Source organism: Taudactylus pleione, unplaced genomic scaffold (genome assembly GCF_031769625.1).
Source record: "Taudactylus pleione unplaced genomic scaffold, aTauple2 ptg000207l, whole genome shotgun sequence".
Lineage (NCBI taxonomy): Eukaryota > Metazoa > Chordata > Amphibia > Anura > Myobatrachidae > Taudactylus > Taudactylus pleione.
Genome location: NW_028284609.1, coordinates 3,553,737 through 3,569,390, shown reverse-complemented (window position 1 = coordinate 3,569,390; position 15,654 = coordinate 3,553,737). Strand labels below are relative to the sequence as shown.

Below are 15,654 nucleotides of genomic sequence, written 5' to 3'. Positions count from 1 at the left end.
ACAATAGAAAAAAAGATCATATCTTTCAATTTGCAATAAATGATTCCCCCCGCACCTCCACCATTTTGAGTTGGTGATAACAATAGAAGGACAGCCAGATGTTCTTGTACCCCACCCAGTCCTTGTTATATTGGCTTCCCCATGCTTTAAAACCACATATAAGGCAGCGCTGTATGTTTGTAAATTAATCTTTACTAATATATGTTAATACAACACAATAATACCAACAAGACACGTGCATAAGCACATCTCAACAGATGGATAAGCTGTTGAAATAGTATAAAGCACTGCTGAAAAACTGGTCTCTCAAAGGGACTTATATAATGACCACCTGCAGCGTAGATGAAATATTCATGTTATCATCCAACTCGTTTTTTTGTTAGCCTGTTGATAATCCGTTTGGTTATAGATAGTAGATTTATAAGTTTTATATGATCACCAGTTGGTGTTAGTAGCACAAATGTCAAAACAAATTAAGACTCAGTAGATGCTGTTAGTGAGCACATATATTTATTGCAATATATCCCTCATGTGATCAATGCTTAGTATCAATCCTCCTTTCAGACACTGATAGTATAACATAAGTTTGTAAGTTAGCTAATTGTCATTGCATTGGATCTAACTAATGCCCTGATTTTTTTCTGTTTTATTCCACATGCTTTGTATGGGGAAGCCTTTATTGCTATAGTCAGCAAAAGTAATCACTGACCGGTGCACTTTGCCGTGATCCTTCACATGAATTATTATCAGTTATTTATATAGCGCACACATATTCCGCAGTGCTTTACAGAGAATATTCGGCTATTCACATCCATCCCTGCCGCAGTGGAGCTTACAATCTATATTCCCTACCACATGTACATGCACACACATACACACTAGGGTAATTTTGTTAGGAGCCAATTAACCTACCGGTATATTTTTGGAGTGTGGGAGGAAACCCACGCAATCACAGGGAGAATATACAAATTCCACACCGTTAGGGCCGTAGTGGGTATCGAACCAATGACCTCAGTGCTGTGAGGCAGTAATGCTAACCATTACACCATCTGTGAATAAAAAATTAAGTGCAATAGTCTGTTTCTTGGACATAAATGCACGTGTCAGTGAAATGCCAAACCGACATTACTTTAAATGGTGTGTTGCATAGCCATTTACCACCTTCCTTTTTTTTTTTTTGCCATTTGCAGCCGATATGTAAAAATTACAACTGAAAGTGAAGAAATTGAGGGTCCTCTGCATTGCAATAAAGAGCATACCATTAATGGAAATGGCCCAAATGGTATCCATGAAGAGGGTTCTCCAAGTAAGTTTTTTTTTTTTGCTTTTTTTCTTTAAGCTGACTACTATTATTATTATTATTATTCAAAATGTGAAATTATAGAATCTAAATCACACAGAAAAGAGAAAAGATTAAGTACCGTATTCATTTAGCCGCGAAAAGTCCTGTCCTTTGCGCCTGCCGGACTTTCCGCCTACATTACGTGTTTTTGGAGAAAACACTTTTCGAGCGTTCGGACGCTTTTTGCCCTATTCAATTCCAAAGGTTGCGAAAATGCGTCCCGGCGAAACTCAAACAGGCGAAAAGTGCTGTCAGATTTGAGGAAATCAGCCTGACACCCCCCAAAAGATGCACTGACATGGGGGATCACTATGGATACCCCCGAATAGCCCTGCTGAAGGTATTTGTTGTGCTTAAATGCTCTCAATAGCTGCTATTTAGCGTCTTTACGCAAGTGGTAAAGAATAGCATTTAGCAGGGTTTTTTTGCATAAATAAGTAGCCCCAGCAAATTTGGGGTACATTAAAATGGATGCAAGCATGGTAAAAAAAAAATAGTTTTAAAAAACGCACCTTCAGCAAACACCTGCAATCAAAAAAACACTGGGGCATACTTGGGGGACCCACTGGAGTCTATTTCGCTAGTTTTGTTTGTCCCCCAACTTTGAACTTTTTCGCCCCCGAAACAAAAGTACTTTTTTGGGGTGATCTAAAGGTTTTTTTTTTACTTTTTTTTTGACGCAGTTCAACTTTGGGGGACTGTCCCAAGGCTGCAGGGGTGTTCCCGCAACTTTGCACCCCAAATCCCCAATTCTGCACTTTTTTTCGCCTGCATTCAAAGGCGAATCTTTTTTGCTGGTTACAAGGCGCAGACTTTTCGCATCAGCTAAAAGTCTTTGTAATTGAATACGGGGATAAGTTCTCACCTAGTGAAATGACATCATCGGCGGAAACTTTTTGCTGAAAACGGCTTATTGCAGCTAACTTAATACGGCTCTATATGGCTTGACAAATTTTTCTAAAACTTAGGAGCCAGGATGAAAGTGTAGGAGCCAGACCCCCGCCTTCCCCTCGGGAAGCATTACTGAGCACCTACGCCCCTGACAACCAACCCCCATGGCCACACCACTAATGGGGTGCCCCAGTAGTAATCCCCCCTCTGTAGTGCCCCCAGTAGTAATCCCCCCTCTGCGGTGCTCCTAGTAGTAATCCCCCCTCTGCAGTGCTCCCAGTAGTAATCCTCCCTCTGCAGTGCCCCCAGTAGTAATCCTCCCTCTGCAGTGCCCCCAGTAGTAATCCTCCCTCTGCAGTGCCCCCAGTAGTAATCCTCCCTCTGCAGTGCCCCCAGTAGTAATCCTCCCTCTGCAGTGCCCCCAGTAGTAATCCTCCCTCTGCAGTGCCCCCAGTAGTAATCCTCCCTCTGAAGTGCCCCCAGTAATAACCCTCCCTCTGAAGTGCCCCCAGTAGTAATCCCCCCCCCTCTACAGTGACCCCAGTAGTAATCCCCCCCCTCTACAGTGACCCCAGTAGTAGACCCCACTATGCATTTCCCCTAGTAGTAGCCCCCCATAGTGTCCCCAGTAGCGGCCATCCCCACCTATGCAGTGCCCCCACAGTAGCGGCCACCCCCACCTATGCAGTGTCCCTACAGTAGCGGCCACCTCCACCTATGCAGTGTCCCTACAATAGCGGCCATCCCCCCTATGCAGTGCCCCTTATAAAAAAAAAAAAACGCAACTTACCTGATCCCCACTCCTACCGACGACCGCCGCTGTCCGCTCCTCCTGGCCGCTCTACACTATGGGAGAGACGTCATGACGTGATGTCTCTCCCAACCTGCTGCTGGGTGAGCCGGATGGTTGAGCTCATGAGTGAGCTCCAGCCGGCTCACTCCGTGAACGAAGCAGCAGCCAATGAGAGTCTGACAGACTCTCATCGGCTGCTATAACAAACATACAGCATGTACGTTTGTTACTCTGTAGTGCGGACCGCGCTCGCGGTCTGCACTACAGGGCCCGGGGGTTGCTGAAAACCTGGTTGCCAGGCAGCCAAATCTGGTCGCCATGGCGATCTGGCCCCTGTCGAGCCCTGGCTTAACTAAAACATCTGGATGCTAGGTGCCATTTCTCAAGAAGAAATAAAAAATATTTTGTAGATGTACTGTTAGTGAGTGTGCATAGTGGGTGCATAGACTAGCATTCCTATAATTTCCTAAATTTCTCTGTCCATTGTCTGGCGTGACTGAAAAGTATAACATGTTGTGTGACTTTCATGTTGTATATTTATCTGTAAGTCTCTCTCCCAATCTGCTTTTTGTATTTCTCTCTCACCTAAAGATTTATTAGGGGTTAAATGAGAAAAACTCTAGCAAATGTAATCCCTATGTTATGTATGATCAGTAATTAGTTACACTTTCTTACAGAGTTTATCTGCACATACCTGTGCTGCAGCATTTTAGACCTCAGGGAGGCAGGTGTATGTGAAAAGTTCAAACTCTGTGATGTCTGGTGACAACTCCTTGGGGGCCGAATCAAACAGAAATGAAAGCATATACCTAGGCATTGAAGACTTAGACTCTGTACTTAAGATTGAGACACTATTAAAGCTTGTTTACAGTCAATGATCATACATAGTGTTAGGTGTCATAGTTACAAAACGCAGTCTACTTTACCTATTTAACCATTAAAATAAGTGTCAGCAAACACAATCTTTTCTTTTTAAAATGATCTTTCTTTCTGATAGTATATTGATGCTGCTAAAGTGGCATTATTAGAGACATTGTAATGAAACTGTGACTGTTTCCTAAGGTGAAATGGAAACTGATGAACCAGATGATGAGTCTAGCCAGGATCAAGAGCTTCCTTCAGAGAATGAGAACAGCCAATCTGAAGACTCTGCTGGAGGAGATAACGACTCAGAAAATGGATTGTGCACTGAAGAAACCTGCAAAGGACAATCACTTACAGGGCAGAAAAAGCGCTTGTTTACATTCCAGTTTACTAATTTGGGTAATGCCGACATCAGTTATATCAAAGATGATACTCGATACATTAGATTTGATGATCGACAACTCAGGTTAGACGGTAAGTTTGTTATTTTTTTTTTGGTATGTTTTTTGAAAATAAAATTAACGGGGAAGTAAGATTTTTGGGGTGTTTTAATAAATATTTAGAAGCCTTTAATGATTTCAGGTTTAACATCGAAAAAAATATTTTTTAAATGTTGGCTTTTAGAATATTTCTTCAGGGTCCATAGGGATATACATGGATACCATGGGGGATATTATGGTTGGAAGACCAGGCACCAAACAGTTAAAGCTTCAGCTCCCAGGATGTCCCGGTTCCTCCTCCATATATACCCCGCCCCTAGCCATATAACTTCAGTTGTTTGTTTGGTGCCGCAGGATCAAGAGACACCTTTGTAAAAGGGGACTGCTCTGGCAGTCCTGAGCTTTTATTTTATGTTTTGTACTTTATTTTATGTTTTTGGGTTGGCAGTACTAAGTGTCTGAATTAAGATGCATATACTGCGATTCAATCTACCTCCGCCGGGCCGCAACACCAGTAACTGGGCTGGTGATTTTGGCGGATCGCGGCTAAGCTTGCTAGCCGTAGTGCTGGTCTCTAGCGGGTAGCGCCGGAGGGGGGAGTTATCGCTCCCCCTCTCCGGCCGATGAGATGTTCATACATCTCATTGGTAGTGCTTCCTGCTTCACCTCGGTAAAGAGGCAAAGCGGGAAGCGTTATAGCGGCGCGTTAAGTGCCGCTATAATACATCTACCCCAATGTGCTCTATATCCTACCATTCCTTTGTTTGTTTGTGTAGTAGATTTAGAGTCGATTGTAATTTGACTGATTGCTAGCTGCTGTATTGACACTGTCTTTTATTTCTGTCTGTCAATTATAACTATCACTGTTTTTTTCTCTCCATCCTCTTGGGATGGAGGTTTTTCTCTGAGTACTTCACATTCATTTAGATTTTGTGAGGGCTGTCACTTAACCTTGCCTTTACTGAACACTTCAAAAGATAAAGGGATACAGGAGGGGGAGGCCTCTGTGCTTGTTTCATGTAAATCATGTATGGCTTATTTTTCCCATAAGGACATTAAGAATGGTTTGTCTGTCATAAAGAGCCACCGAACCAGTCCAGTTTTCCTGTTCCTAGACTAGAGCCTTCTTGGGGGTAGCCTCTTTGTCTCAGTAATGAAGCAGTTTGTGGATCGTATGGCTGCACCCACTATGCCTTCTTGGATGGGGTGTCCACAGCATGCTATGTTTGCACCTCCTTTGCATTTTTCCTGGAAAGATGTTGATGGCCATTCTAGTCAGAGAATGGCACCATCTAATGTTGATAGCAGACCGGTGGTTACTAAGGCGCCTAAGCGCAAGTTAGCTTTTTATCAGTCTGCTCAACATATGGATTCAGACGCATCATCGGAGGATTCAGATGATGCACTAAGTTCCTCTCCAGGGTTTAGCTTGGGGGAGGAGGACCATCCGTCTACAGTGGATGTTCCTTATTTGGTGAAGGTGGTTAAATCAATCCTAGACATTCAAGATGATGAACCAGCTTGATAGTAAGAAGGCTCCAGTGTTTAATCACCACTGGAAGGTGGTCAAAACGGAGTTTCCTGTATCTGAACAGCTCTCTGAGCTTATGGATGAGGCATGGGGTAACCCTGACAAACGTTTTTATGTGAATTAGAGAAAAAAATTGTTGTATCCTTTGCCGGCTTCTGCATGTACTAAGCGGTAAGTACCTCCTACAGTGGATGCTTATGTGACCCATTTGATCAGAAATGCTACATTGCCTATTCCATCTGCATCTTCCCTGAAGGATTCCAAGGATAAAATGATTGAAGCATGTCTTAAAACGATCTTTTCTTAATCTGGAGCTGTTACTTGTCCAGCTATGGCTGGAGCCTGGGTAGCTAAAGCTGTTGAAGAATGGATGTAAGCATTGGAAAATTCTCAAATGCTACCAGAGAGCAGATGATGTATATCTCCAATATGCGGGAAGTGGCTTCCTATCTGGGAGGAGCTGCTGTAGATGCTGGAATTTTAGCTTCTAAAACATCAGCAGCTTCAATAGTAGTACGTAGGGCCCTTTGGTTAAGATCCTGGAAAGCTGATACAGGATCAAAGAAGGCCCTAGGAGTTTTACCTTTCTATGGAAAACTACTTTTTGGAGCAGAGTTGGATAAAATAATATTCAGCAGGTCTTCCATCTTCAGCAACTATAAAGTCTAGGCAGGTTTCTTTTCGGTCCTTCCGTTCTCAGGGATGAGCAAGGGAACAGACTTCCTCTAAGACATCTAATTTTCACAAAATATCAAAGCGACAAACCAAGAGGTCTGGCCCGGCAAGACGTCCAGCTTCTAAACCGGACGACAAACCCTCTGCCTGATGGACATTCAGGATGCATATCTGCATGTTCCTATTATACCATCCCACCAGCAATTTTTACGGTTTGCTGTCCTTCAGCAATATTACCAATTTCAGGCTCTACCCTTTGGCCTATCTACGGCTCCCCGGGTATTTACCAAAATAATGGCAGTCATGATGGCCTATCTCAGGTGTCAGGAAGTAAGAATTCTGCCATATCTGGATGACGTTCTGATAATGGCACAGACCCTGGTTGTTTTACAAAACCATCTTTATTTGACCATAGCCTGCTTGCAAAAGCACTGCTGGATCATCAATTGGAAGAAATCATCACTTTCTCCAAAACAGCATATGGTACATCTGGTAGCTCTTCTGGATTCTTGGGCACAGACGGTGTTTCTGCCAGAGGATAAGATTGTGGCTCTGTCGTTGAGAATACGCAAGCTGCTTCGCAAGCAAAGGGTATCCATTCTGTTAACAGTGCAGGTCCTAGGATCAATGGTATCCACCTTCGACATGGTTGGGTATGCTCAGTTCCATTCCAGGCCTCTGCAAAGATTGATTCTCTCCAAGTGAAACGGACAGTATAATCAAATAAAGTCCCAGAGGATCCTTCTTACTCCAGAGTTTCGTCACTCCCTCCTGTGGTGGCTGAAAAAGGATCATCTGAACAAAGGGCACCCATTCTGGATTCCAAATTTGGTGCTGCTCACCATAGATGCCAGTCTTCGCGGATGGGGAGCAGTGATCGGTTGTCACACCTTGCAGGGAAGATGGACAAATCAGTAAAGTAAACTGCCAATAAACATTCTGGAACTGCGAGCAGTATGCAAAGCACTTGTCATGGCACAGGACCTGCTCCGGAGCAAGCCGGTCCAGATCCAGTGCGACAACACTGGCCTACCTCAATCATCAGGGAGGCACAAGAATGAACGCAGCTATAAAAGAAGTGACAAGGGTTCTGATTTGGGCAGAACGTCATCTTCTGGCCATCTCGGCAATATTCATACCGGGAGTACTCAATTGGGAAGCAGACTTCCTAAGTCGCCAGGACTTACACGCCGGAGAATGGTCTCTCCATCCGGGAGTGTTTGAGCTCCTGCAGGGTAAACAAATGGGGTCTACCAGAGATAAGTCTCATGGCTTCACATCACAACCACAAGGTCCCCAGGTACGGGTCCAGGTCCAGAGATCCATCAGCATCCTTTGTGGATGCAATGGCAGTAAGATGGGACTTCAAGCTGGCATATCTCTTTCCTCCGATCTCCCTTCTCCCAAGAGTTCTCAGGAAATTCAAGCAAAAAGGTGGAACAGTAATACTGGTGGCTCCAGCTTGGCCCAGATGTCATTGGTTCACCGACATACATAATCTGTCAATAGACAGTCCGTATCCTCTTCCTCAATGGCAGGATCTGCTAACGCAGGGTCCCTGCCGGCATGCGGACTTACCTTGTCTGGCTTTGACAGTGTGGCTCTTTTAACCTTCCATCCTTAGAGCAAAAAGGTTTTTCCAATTCTGTAATTCAAACAATGCTTAGGGCACGGAAGCCTGCCTCTGCCCCCTTATATTACAGAGTTTGGCATTCTATTGGTCAATGGTGTTCCCACAGAAAGTATGATCCTAATGTGTTTAGGATTTCCAGGGTACTGGATTTTCTCCAGGCAGGTTTAGACCGTGGTCTACGTCTGCACTGTCAGTCTGGTTCCAGAGGAAGATTGCCTCATTACCAGATGTTAGAATATTTTTCCAAGGAGTTCTGCGAGCCACCGTTAGCACCATGGGATTTGTCTTTTGGTTTTTAAGAGGCTACAAGCTCCTCCATTTGAACCTCTGGACTCTGTAGATTTGAAGTGGTTGACAGCGAAGACACTTTTTTATTCTCGCTATCTCTTCTGCTCACAGAGTCTTGGATTTGGCAGTGCTTTCCTGACACTCTCCATTTTTGATTTTTCACCAGGATAAAGCGGTTCTTCGTACAAGGGAGGGTTACCTTCCTAAGGTAGTGTCCCGTTTTCATGTAAATTAAGAAATTGTAGTTCCAGCTTTTCAGGCTACAGATCTTTATGCAGGTGAAAGCTGCCTGGATGTAGTTTGTGATCTTCGTATCAATGTGGAGCGCAGAAACTCAGATGCTCTTTTTGTATTATATGGTTTTCACAAACGAGGATGGCCAGCTAATAAGGAAACTCTGGCGAGATGGCTACGGATGACTATTATCTCTCAGGTGTACACACATGCTGATCTCCCTGTCCCAAGCACAGTGACAGCACATTGTACTCTGTAGGGCCATCGTGGGCCTTTAGTCGTGGTGCCTCTGCTGAACAATTGTGCAAGGCAGCCACATGGTCTTCTGTCCATGCTTTTCTTAGGTTTTATGCTTTTGATACTTTTGCCTCTCAGGATGCTTCCTTTGGGCGACGAGTTCTCCTTTCTGTTCAGGAGCGTCCCCCACCCTAGGGGAACTGCTTTAGGACATCCCCATGCTATCCCTGTGAGTTCCTATGGACCCTGAAATAGAAAATTAGAATTATGGTAGACTTACCTAGATAACTCCTTCTCTTCAAGGTCCATAGGGTCCACAGGGCACCCACCCTGACGCACCTGGCTGCATGGGTAATTTTTTCTTTCGGTCACAGATTCCCTCATTTTGTGTAAGAGTGTTTATAGTGTACAATTGCTCTTTCTTCTCTTTCCTTCTTCTGCCTTGAGGCTTGATAACTAAACTGAAGTCCTATGGCTAGGGGCGGGGCATATATGGAGGAGGACCCGAGGCATCCTTGGAGCTGAAGCTTTAACTGTTTGGTGCCTGGTCTCCAACCATAATAATCCCCATGGTATCCCTGTGGACCCTATGGACCTCGAAGAAAAGGAATTATCTAGGTAAGTCTACCATAACTCTAATTTTAATTTATATGTACATGCTAAAGGTATTGCAATCTTTCCAAAATGCATATTTTTATGTCTAATCATAACACAATTTTATGGCGTTATTTTACCTGTCATAGCCAAATACTACTTCAATAAAGTCCAGGGGTACCTTATAGTCTCCAGTGCGGTTGTTATACTACCTTCCTCCTGCTCTGTTTTTATAACATTATTATTTAACCATTTATTACTTGAAGTTTTTGGTTTGCTTAGCTGTTTAGTCTTGGCGATATATACATGTACACCTTTTTATCTTGCAGTTACTGTCTACTGTAAATTTTAATATTTCCTTCATTGTTAAAATAAAAGCATCACAAATCTATTATTTTATGTCTTAGAAAGCTCCTACCTTGCCTTGGATTGGGATCCCAAAATGAAGAAAAAATACTTTGATGAAAATGCAGCAGAGGTAAGCCATTGTAGTATTGTAATATGATACTGTATGATAAATGTGTATTCTGATTTTTTTTGTTTTTTCTGGCTGACCTAGTAACAATTTAATCTGCTGTTTCTTCCAAGAGTTTTGAGCTAAAGGAACTGAACATTAAATAGTTGTTCATTGCTGCCAACAAAGGGCTTTATTCAGAGATGTACGCTAATGGCACAGACGCAAATGCTGTGCTAAAATATGCTAATGCCGTCGGAGGCGTCTGAAGTGAAGACGCCCGATGCCGGAATAGAAAAACGAGAGAGACCACATGCACCATACAACCATCAATAATTATACATCATATACAAGGTTTTTTGGCATAAATTTGGCCAAAGTTATGAGCTTATCCACCAATGTCAAGGTAACCTCATCGGGTAAGTCCCTAACACTATGGGGGTTCATGTCTGGGGCGTGGGGCACCCCCAAACCATCCCAGGGCGCCACACATAATAAAATTAAAAATAGCAGTGAAGTGTTGAACTGTTAGGTAAGTGAAAGTGGCTGCTTAGTGTTGTAAGTGTTAGAAAAATGAAAATAAATTAGTGAAAATGTAACATAAATAAAAAACAAACATAGAGTGATATAAAGTGTTCAAAATAAGTGTTAAGTGGTGATGCTCCAAAGAAGTCTAGCACAAGCAGTTCAAGGGGTCCCATGCCCCAAAATTCACCCCATAACTGACTTGCTATATAGTTCTAAATGCATATAGGTCTTACCTGTGGCTTTGCTATACAGACAGTGCAGTCAGCAAATGCTTGGTCCATAATTAAAAACATCAGAGGCAGGTGGGGAGGGTGCTAGTCCAAATTGAAGGAGTCTCGGCCTTCATGTGTGTATAGATACACACAATATATTAAATAACCTGCACTTTTTTTTCATCTCGTTCCGTCAAGTTAATGCTGAGCAAAAACAAAACTTATTGACCTCATCAATGCAAGAGAATTGATGTGGTACCATGCGCGAGGCCAGTGAGGGGGGGAGGTGGTTTGGGCCCGCATTCACTTGAATAGGCTAGGCTATAGCAGTCTCTACACAGGGCACATAGTGACATTGGAATGAGTGGTTGGTGAAGGTGCTGCGGCCACCAATCTATATAGCGCTGCTGGTCACGTGGGCCACTCCTGTGACAGGGCCACTATGCAAAGTAATACAACTAGAACACCTCAAATGAAAAGAAATGTTGGCAGAAGCGATTTCATTGTGGGCGAAGCCGCGGGCAGCAGCTAGTAACAAAACATATTTATAGAGCATTATTGCATCTGTCTTGACTAAATACAATTTCTTCATATATTTCAGGATTTTGAAAAACATAAAAGTGTTGATTTCACTCCCCAGAAAAAGACCTTCATGAAATTAAAAGATTGCATTGAACTTTTCACAACAAAGGAAAAGCTAGGTGCTGAAGATCCATGGTAAGAGTAATCACTTGCAAAAGGATCAACCATGGCTACATACCCTATACAGCAATCCATTACACCATTTTCATGAACAATTAAATTTTTATCCGCATGCTTTATAGTTTTGCCCATCACATGTCTGGCCAAATTGGGTCCACATCCAGTCGTGGCTATAGTACCCATTTAATTGCAATGCTTTTGCTACCCTACAGCTTCCTAGCAGTGTTTTTACATCTTTCTCTTCAAAATCATTCACTGACCCATTAGTCTAAAGAAGAACTGGCAGCACGAGTATAACTATTACATATGGAGATAGTGACTGGAGTTAGATGCACATACTACAGTATATTGACAGTTCTAAAATGCCCTTCATGTTGTCTGTATTAATAGATTTATGTTATCAATGTGTTATTTGTTAATCCTTACAAATATGTACCTCACAAGCGGTTTAAGGGAAGTCCTATAAGGTGATTATTTAGTTTTGACCTTTTAGAGAAATGTGTTACAACACATTTTATAATGGTGGCAGTTCTTCTGAGAATGGGGATGTTTTACCTTGAATACATACTCAATTCCAGGACAACCAATTTCTTTTTCGGGGTTCATAGGGATCCACAGGGATACCATGGGGATATTATGGTTGGAAGACCAGGCAACAAACAGTTAAAGCTTTGGCTCCCAGAATGCCCTGGGTCCTCCTCCATATATACCCCGCCCCTAGCCATAGAACTTCAGTTTGTTCGTTTGGTGCCTCAGGATCAGTCGCACCTTTTGTAAAAGGGGAGTGCTCAGGCAGTCCATACCAGTAGCTTTTTATTTTATGATTTATTTTATTTTATGTTTTTTTTTTGAGTTGGCAGTACCGAGCGTCTGTATCAAGACGCACATACTGCGACTCTACCTCCGCCGGGCTGCAACATCAGTTATTGTGCTAGTGATTTCGGTGGGTCGCGGCTGAGCTTAGCTAGCAGCAATGCTGTGACCCGGACTGCATCGGATGCTCGGAAAGGTCAGGTAAGGCGATTCCTCGCTTATGGGGAATCGCGCGTGGAAGTCCTTGCTTCTGATGTCAGAGACGCACCAGAAGCAGCTGCTGTCAGGACCAGGGATTGTCCGCGTCCTTACTACACCAGCCGGGGCTCTATCATCTGATGCCGGGGATCGGCAGCAGACACAATCTGTTGCCACGACAAGGCCAGCGTTCCCCGCTGGTTAATGCAGCTTTGGGGAGATAGGCGCTCCCCCTGGCAGCTCTGACCCAGAAGCAGCCCCATACGAAGGGTTTTGCGCTGCTGGGTTGCTCCGCCTACCCTCCACATGTACGAGACGCTCACGGTCCACGCTCAGTGCGCCTGGTAGCTGTTGGTCTCAGGATGGTCTGGGTCAGTCTCCCTTTATACATCTCTCTTGGTTAAGGAATACGGTGCTCTATATCCTACCATTCCTTTGCTGTGCTGTAGTTGATTTAGAGCAAATTGTAATTATACAGTGCATCCGGAAAGTATTCACAGCGCTTCACTTTTTCCACGTTATCTTATGTTACAGCCTTATTCCAAAATGGAATAAATTAATTTTTGTCCTCAAACTTCTAAACACAATACCCCATTAATGTCAAAGTTTTTTTTGGAGATTTTGACAAATTTAATTAAAAAAACAAAACACTAAGAAATCACATGTACATAAGTATTCACAGCCTTTGCCATTAAGCTCAAAATTGAGCTCAGGTGCATCCTGTTTCCACTGATCATCCTTGAGATGTTCCTACAGCTTAATTGGAGTCTACCTGTGGTACATTCAGTTGTTTGGACATGATTTTGAAAGGCATACTCCTGTCTATATAAGGTCCCACACTTGACAGTGCATGTCAGAGCGCAAACCAAGCTTGAAGTCCAAGCAATTGTCTGTAGACCTCCAAGACAGGATTGTCTCGTGGCACAAATCTGGGGAAGGGTACAGAAAAATATCTGCTGCTTTGAAGTTCCCAATGAGCACAGTAGCCTCCATCATCCGTAAATAGAAGAAGTTCGGAACCACCAGGACTCTTCCTAGAGTTGGCCGGCCGTCTAAACTGAGCAATCGTGGGAAAAGGGCCCTAGTCAGGGATGTAACCAAGAACCCGATGGTCACTCTGTCAGAGCTACAACATTCCTCTGTGGAGAGAGGAGAACCTTCCAGAAGGACAACCATCTCTGCAGCAATCCACCAATAAGGCCCGTATGGGTAATTGTAAATCAGACAGAAAGCCCACATGCTGAAGAGTTAAATTAGCCTTTTTCGATTCAATTTCAGCTGTGTGAGGGAGTCGCTCTCACTATAACAAAAGTACAAAAAAACAACAATAGCAAATGTAGAATCTAAAAGCTACAATAGAATTCACTCAAAGCAGTTACACATGAATAAATCATTTAATAAAAGGCAATAATAAAAACACATATCAACTTGATACTAGCAGCTGTTATAAGCAGAGCCATAATAATATACGGACAATGCAACCTATATTAATAGAAGAGCAGTCAAAGATTGAACTCTTTGGCGTCAATGCAAGGAGTTATGTTTGGAGGAAGCCAGACACCGCTCATCACCAGGCCAATACCATCCCTACAGTGAAGCATGGTGGTGGCAGCATCATGCTGTGGGAAAGATGAATGCAGCAATGTACAGAGACATCCTGGATGAAAACCTGCTCCAGAGCCCTCTTGACCTCAGACTGGGGCGACGGTTCATCTTTCAGCAGGACAATGACCCTAAGCGCACAGCCAGGATATCAAAGGAGTGGCTTCAGGACAACTCTTTGAATGTCCTTGAGTGGCCCAGCCAGAGCCCAGACTTGAATCTGATTGAACATCTTGGAGAGATTTGAAAATGGCTGTGCACCGACGCTTCCCATTCACCCTGATGGAGCTTGAGAGGTGCTGCAAAGAGGAATGGGCGAAACTGCCCAAAGATAGGTGTGCCAAGCTTGTGGTGGCATAATCAAAAAGACTTGAGGCTGTAATTACTGCCAAAGGTGCAGCAACAAAGTACTGAGCAAAGGCTGTGAATACTTATGTACATGTGATTTCTTAGTTGTTTTTTTTTTTAATTAAATTTGCAAAAATCTCAAACTTTTTACACGTTGTCATTATGGAGTATTGTGTGTAGAATTTTGAGGACAAAAATGAATTTACTCCATTTTGGAATAAGGCTGTAACACAACAAAATGTGGAAAAAATTAAGTGCTGTGAATACTTTCCGGATGCACTGTCACATACAATGTGCATTGTATGTGACTGTTTGCTAGCTGTCGACTAATACTATTTTTTTATTTCTATCTGTTAATTATAACCATCACTGTTATTTATTTCTGAGTCCTTCACATTAAATGAGATTTTGTGAAGGCTGTCACATAACTTTGCGATTTTGCCTTTACTTTGAATATGCCAAAAGATAAAGGGAAATAGGAGGGGGAGCCACCTGTGCTGGTTTCATGTAAATCATGTACGACTTATGTGTCCTCACAGGACATAAAGGAGGGTTTGTGTGTTGCCTGTTATAAAGAGCCACCTCACCAGTCCGGTTTACCTGTTGTTGGACAAGAGCCATCTTGGGTTGCTTCTTTGTCCCAGGTTATGATGCAGGTGGTAGATCGTTTGGCTACTCCGACGATGCCTCCCTGGATGGGGTGTCCACATATGTTTACACCCTATATGCATTCCTCAATAAAGGATGTTGATGGCCATTCTAGTCAGAATATGGCACCATCTAATGTTGATAACAGACCGGTAGTGACTAAAGCGCCTAAACTCAAGTTGGCTTTATCTCAGTCTGCCCAACATATGGTTTCCAAAGCATCATCAGAGGAATCTAATGATGCACAGTAATCCTTTCCAGGATCTACTTCTGGGGCGGAGGATCATCCATCTACAGTGGATGTTACTTCTTTGGTGAGGGCGGTTAAATCAGTCCTAGATATTCAGGATGATGAACCGGCTCATAGTAAGAAGACTCCAGTGTTTAATCACAACCGAAAGGTGGTCAAAACTGAGTTTCCTGTGTCTGAACAACTCACTGAGCTTATTGAGGAGGCATGGGGTAACCCTGATAAACGATTTTATGTAGATAAAAGAATAAAATCATTGTATCCTTTCCCACCTTCTGTATGTGCTAAGTGGGAGGTACCTCCTACTGTGGATGCTCATGTAACGCATTTAATCAGAAATGCTACATTGCCTATTCCATCAGCGTCTTCTCTGAGGG

General features: G+C 43.2%; 1 protein-coding gene across 5 annotated transcripts in view; it reads left to right on the top strand.

The window, feature by feature from the left end:
* USP15 (ubiquitin specific peptidase 15) overlaps nt 1-15,654 on the top strand; it is a 163,332-nt gene that overhangs the window by 133,112 nt on the left and 14,566 nt on the right. For all 5 annotated transcript variants that reach the window (XM_088478112.1, XM_088478115.1, XM_088478111.1 and 2 more), the window contains 4 exons: nt 1,191-1,306; nt 4,089-4,364; nt 9,930-10,000; nt 11,318-11,433. In XM_088478112.1, coding sequence (XP_088334238.1) covers nt 1,191-1,306; nt 4,089-4,364; nt 9,930-10,000; nt 11,318-11,433 — 579 coding nt within the window. The remainder of the gene's footprint in view (nt 1-1,190; nt 1,307-4,088; nt 4,365-9,929; nt 10,001-11,317; nt 11,434-15,654) is intronic.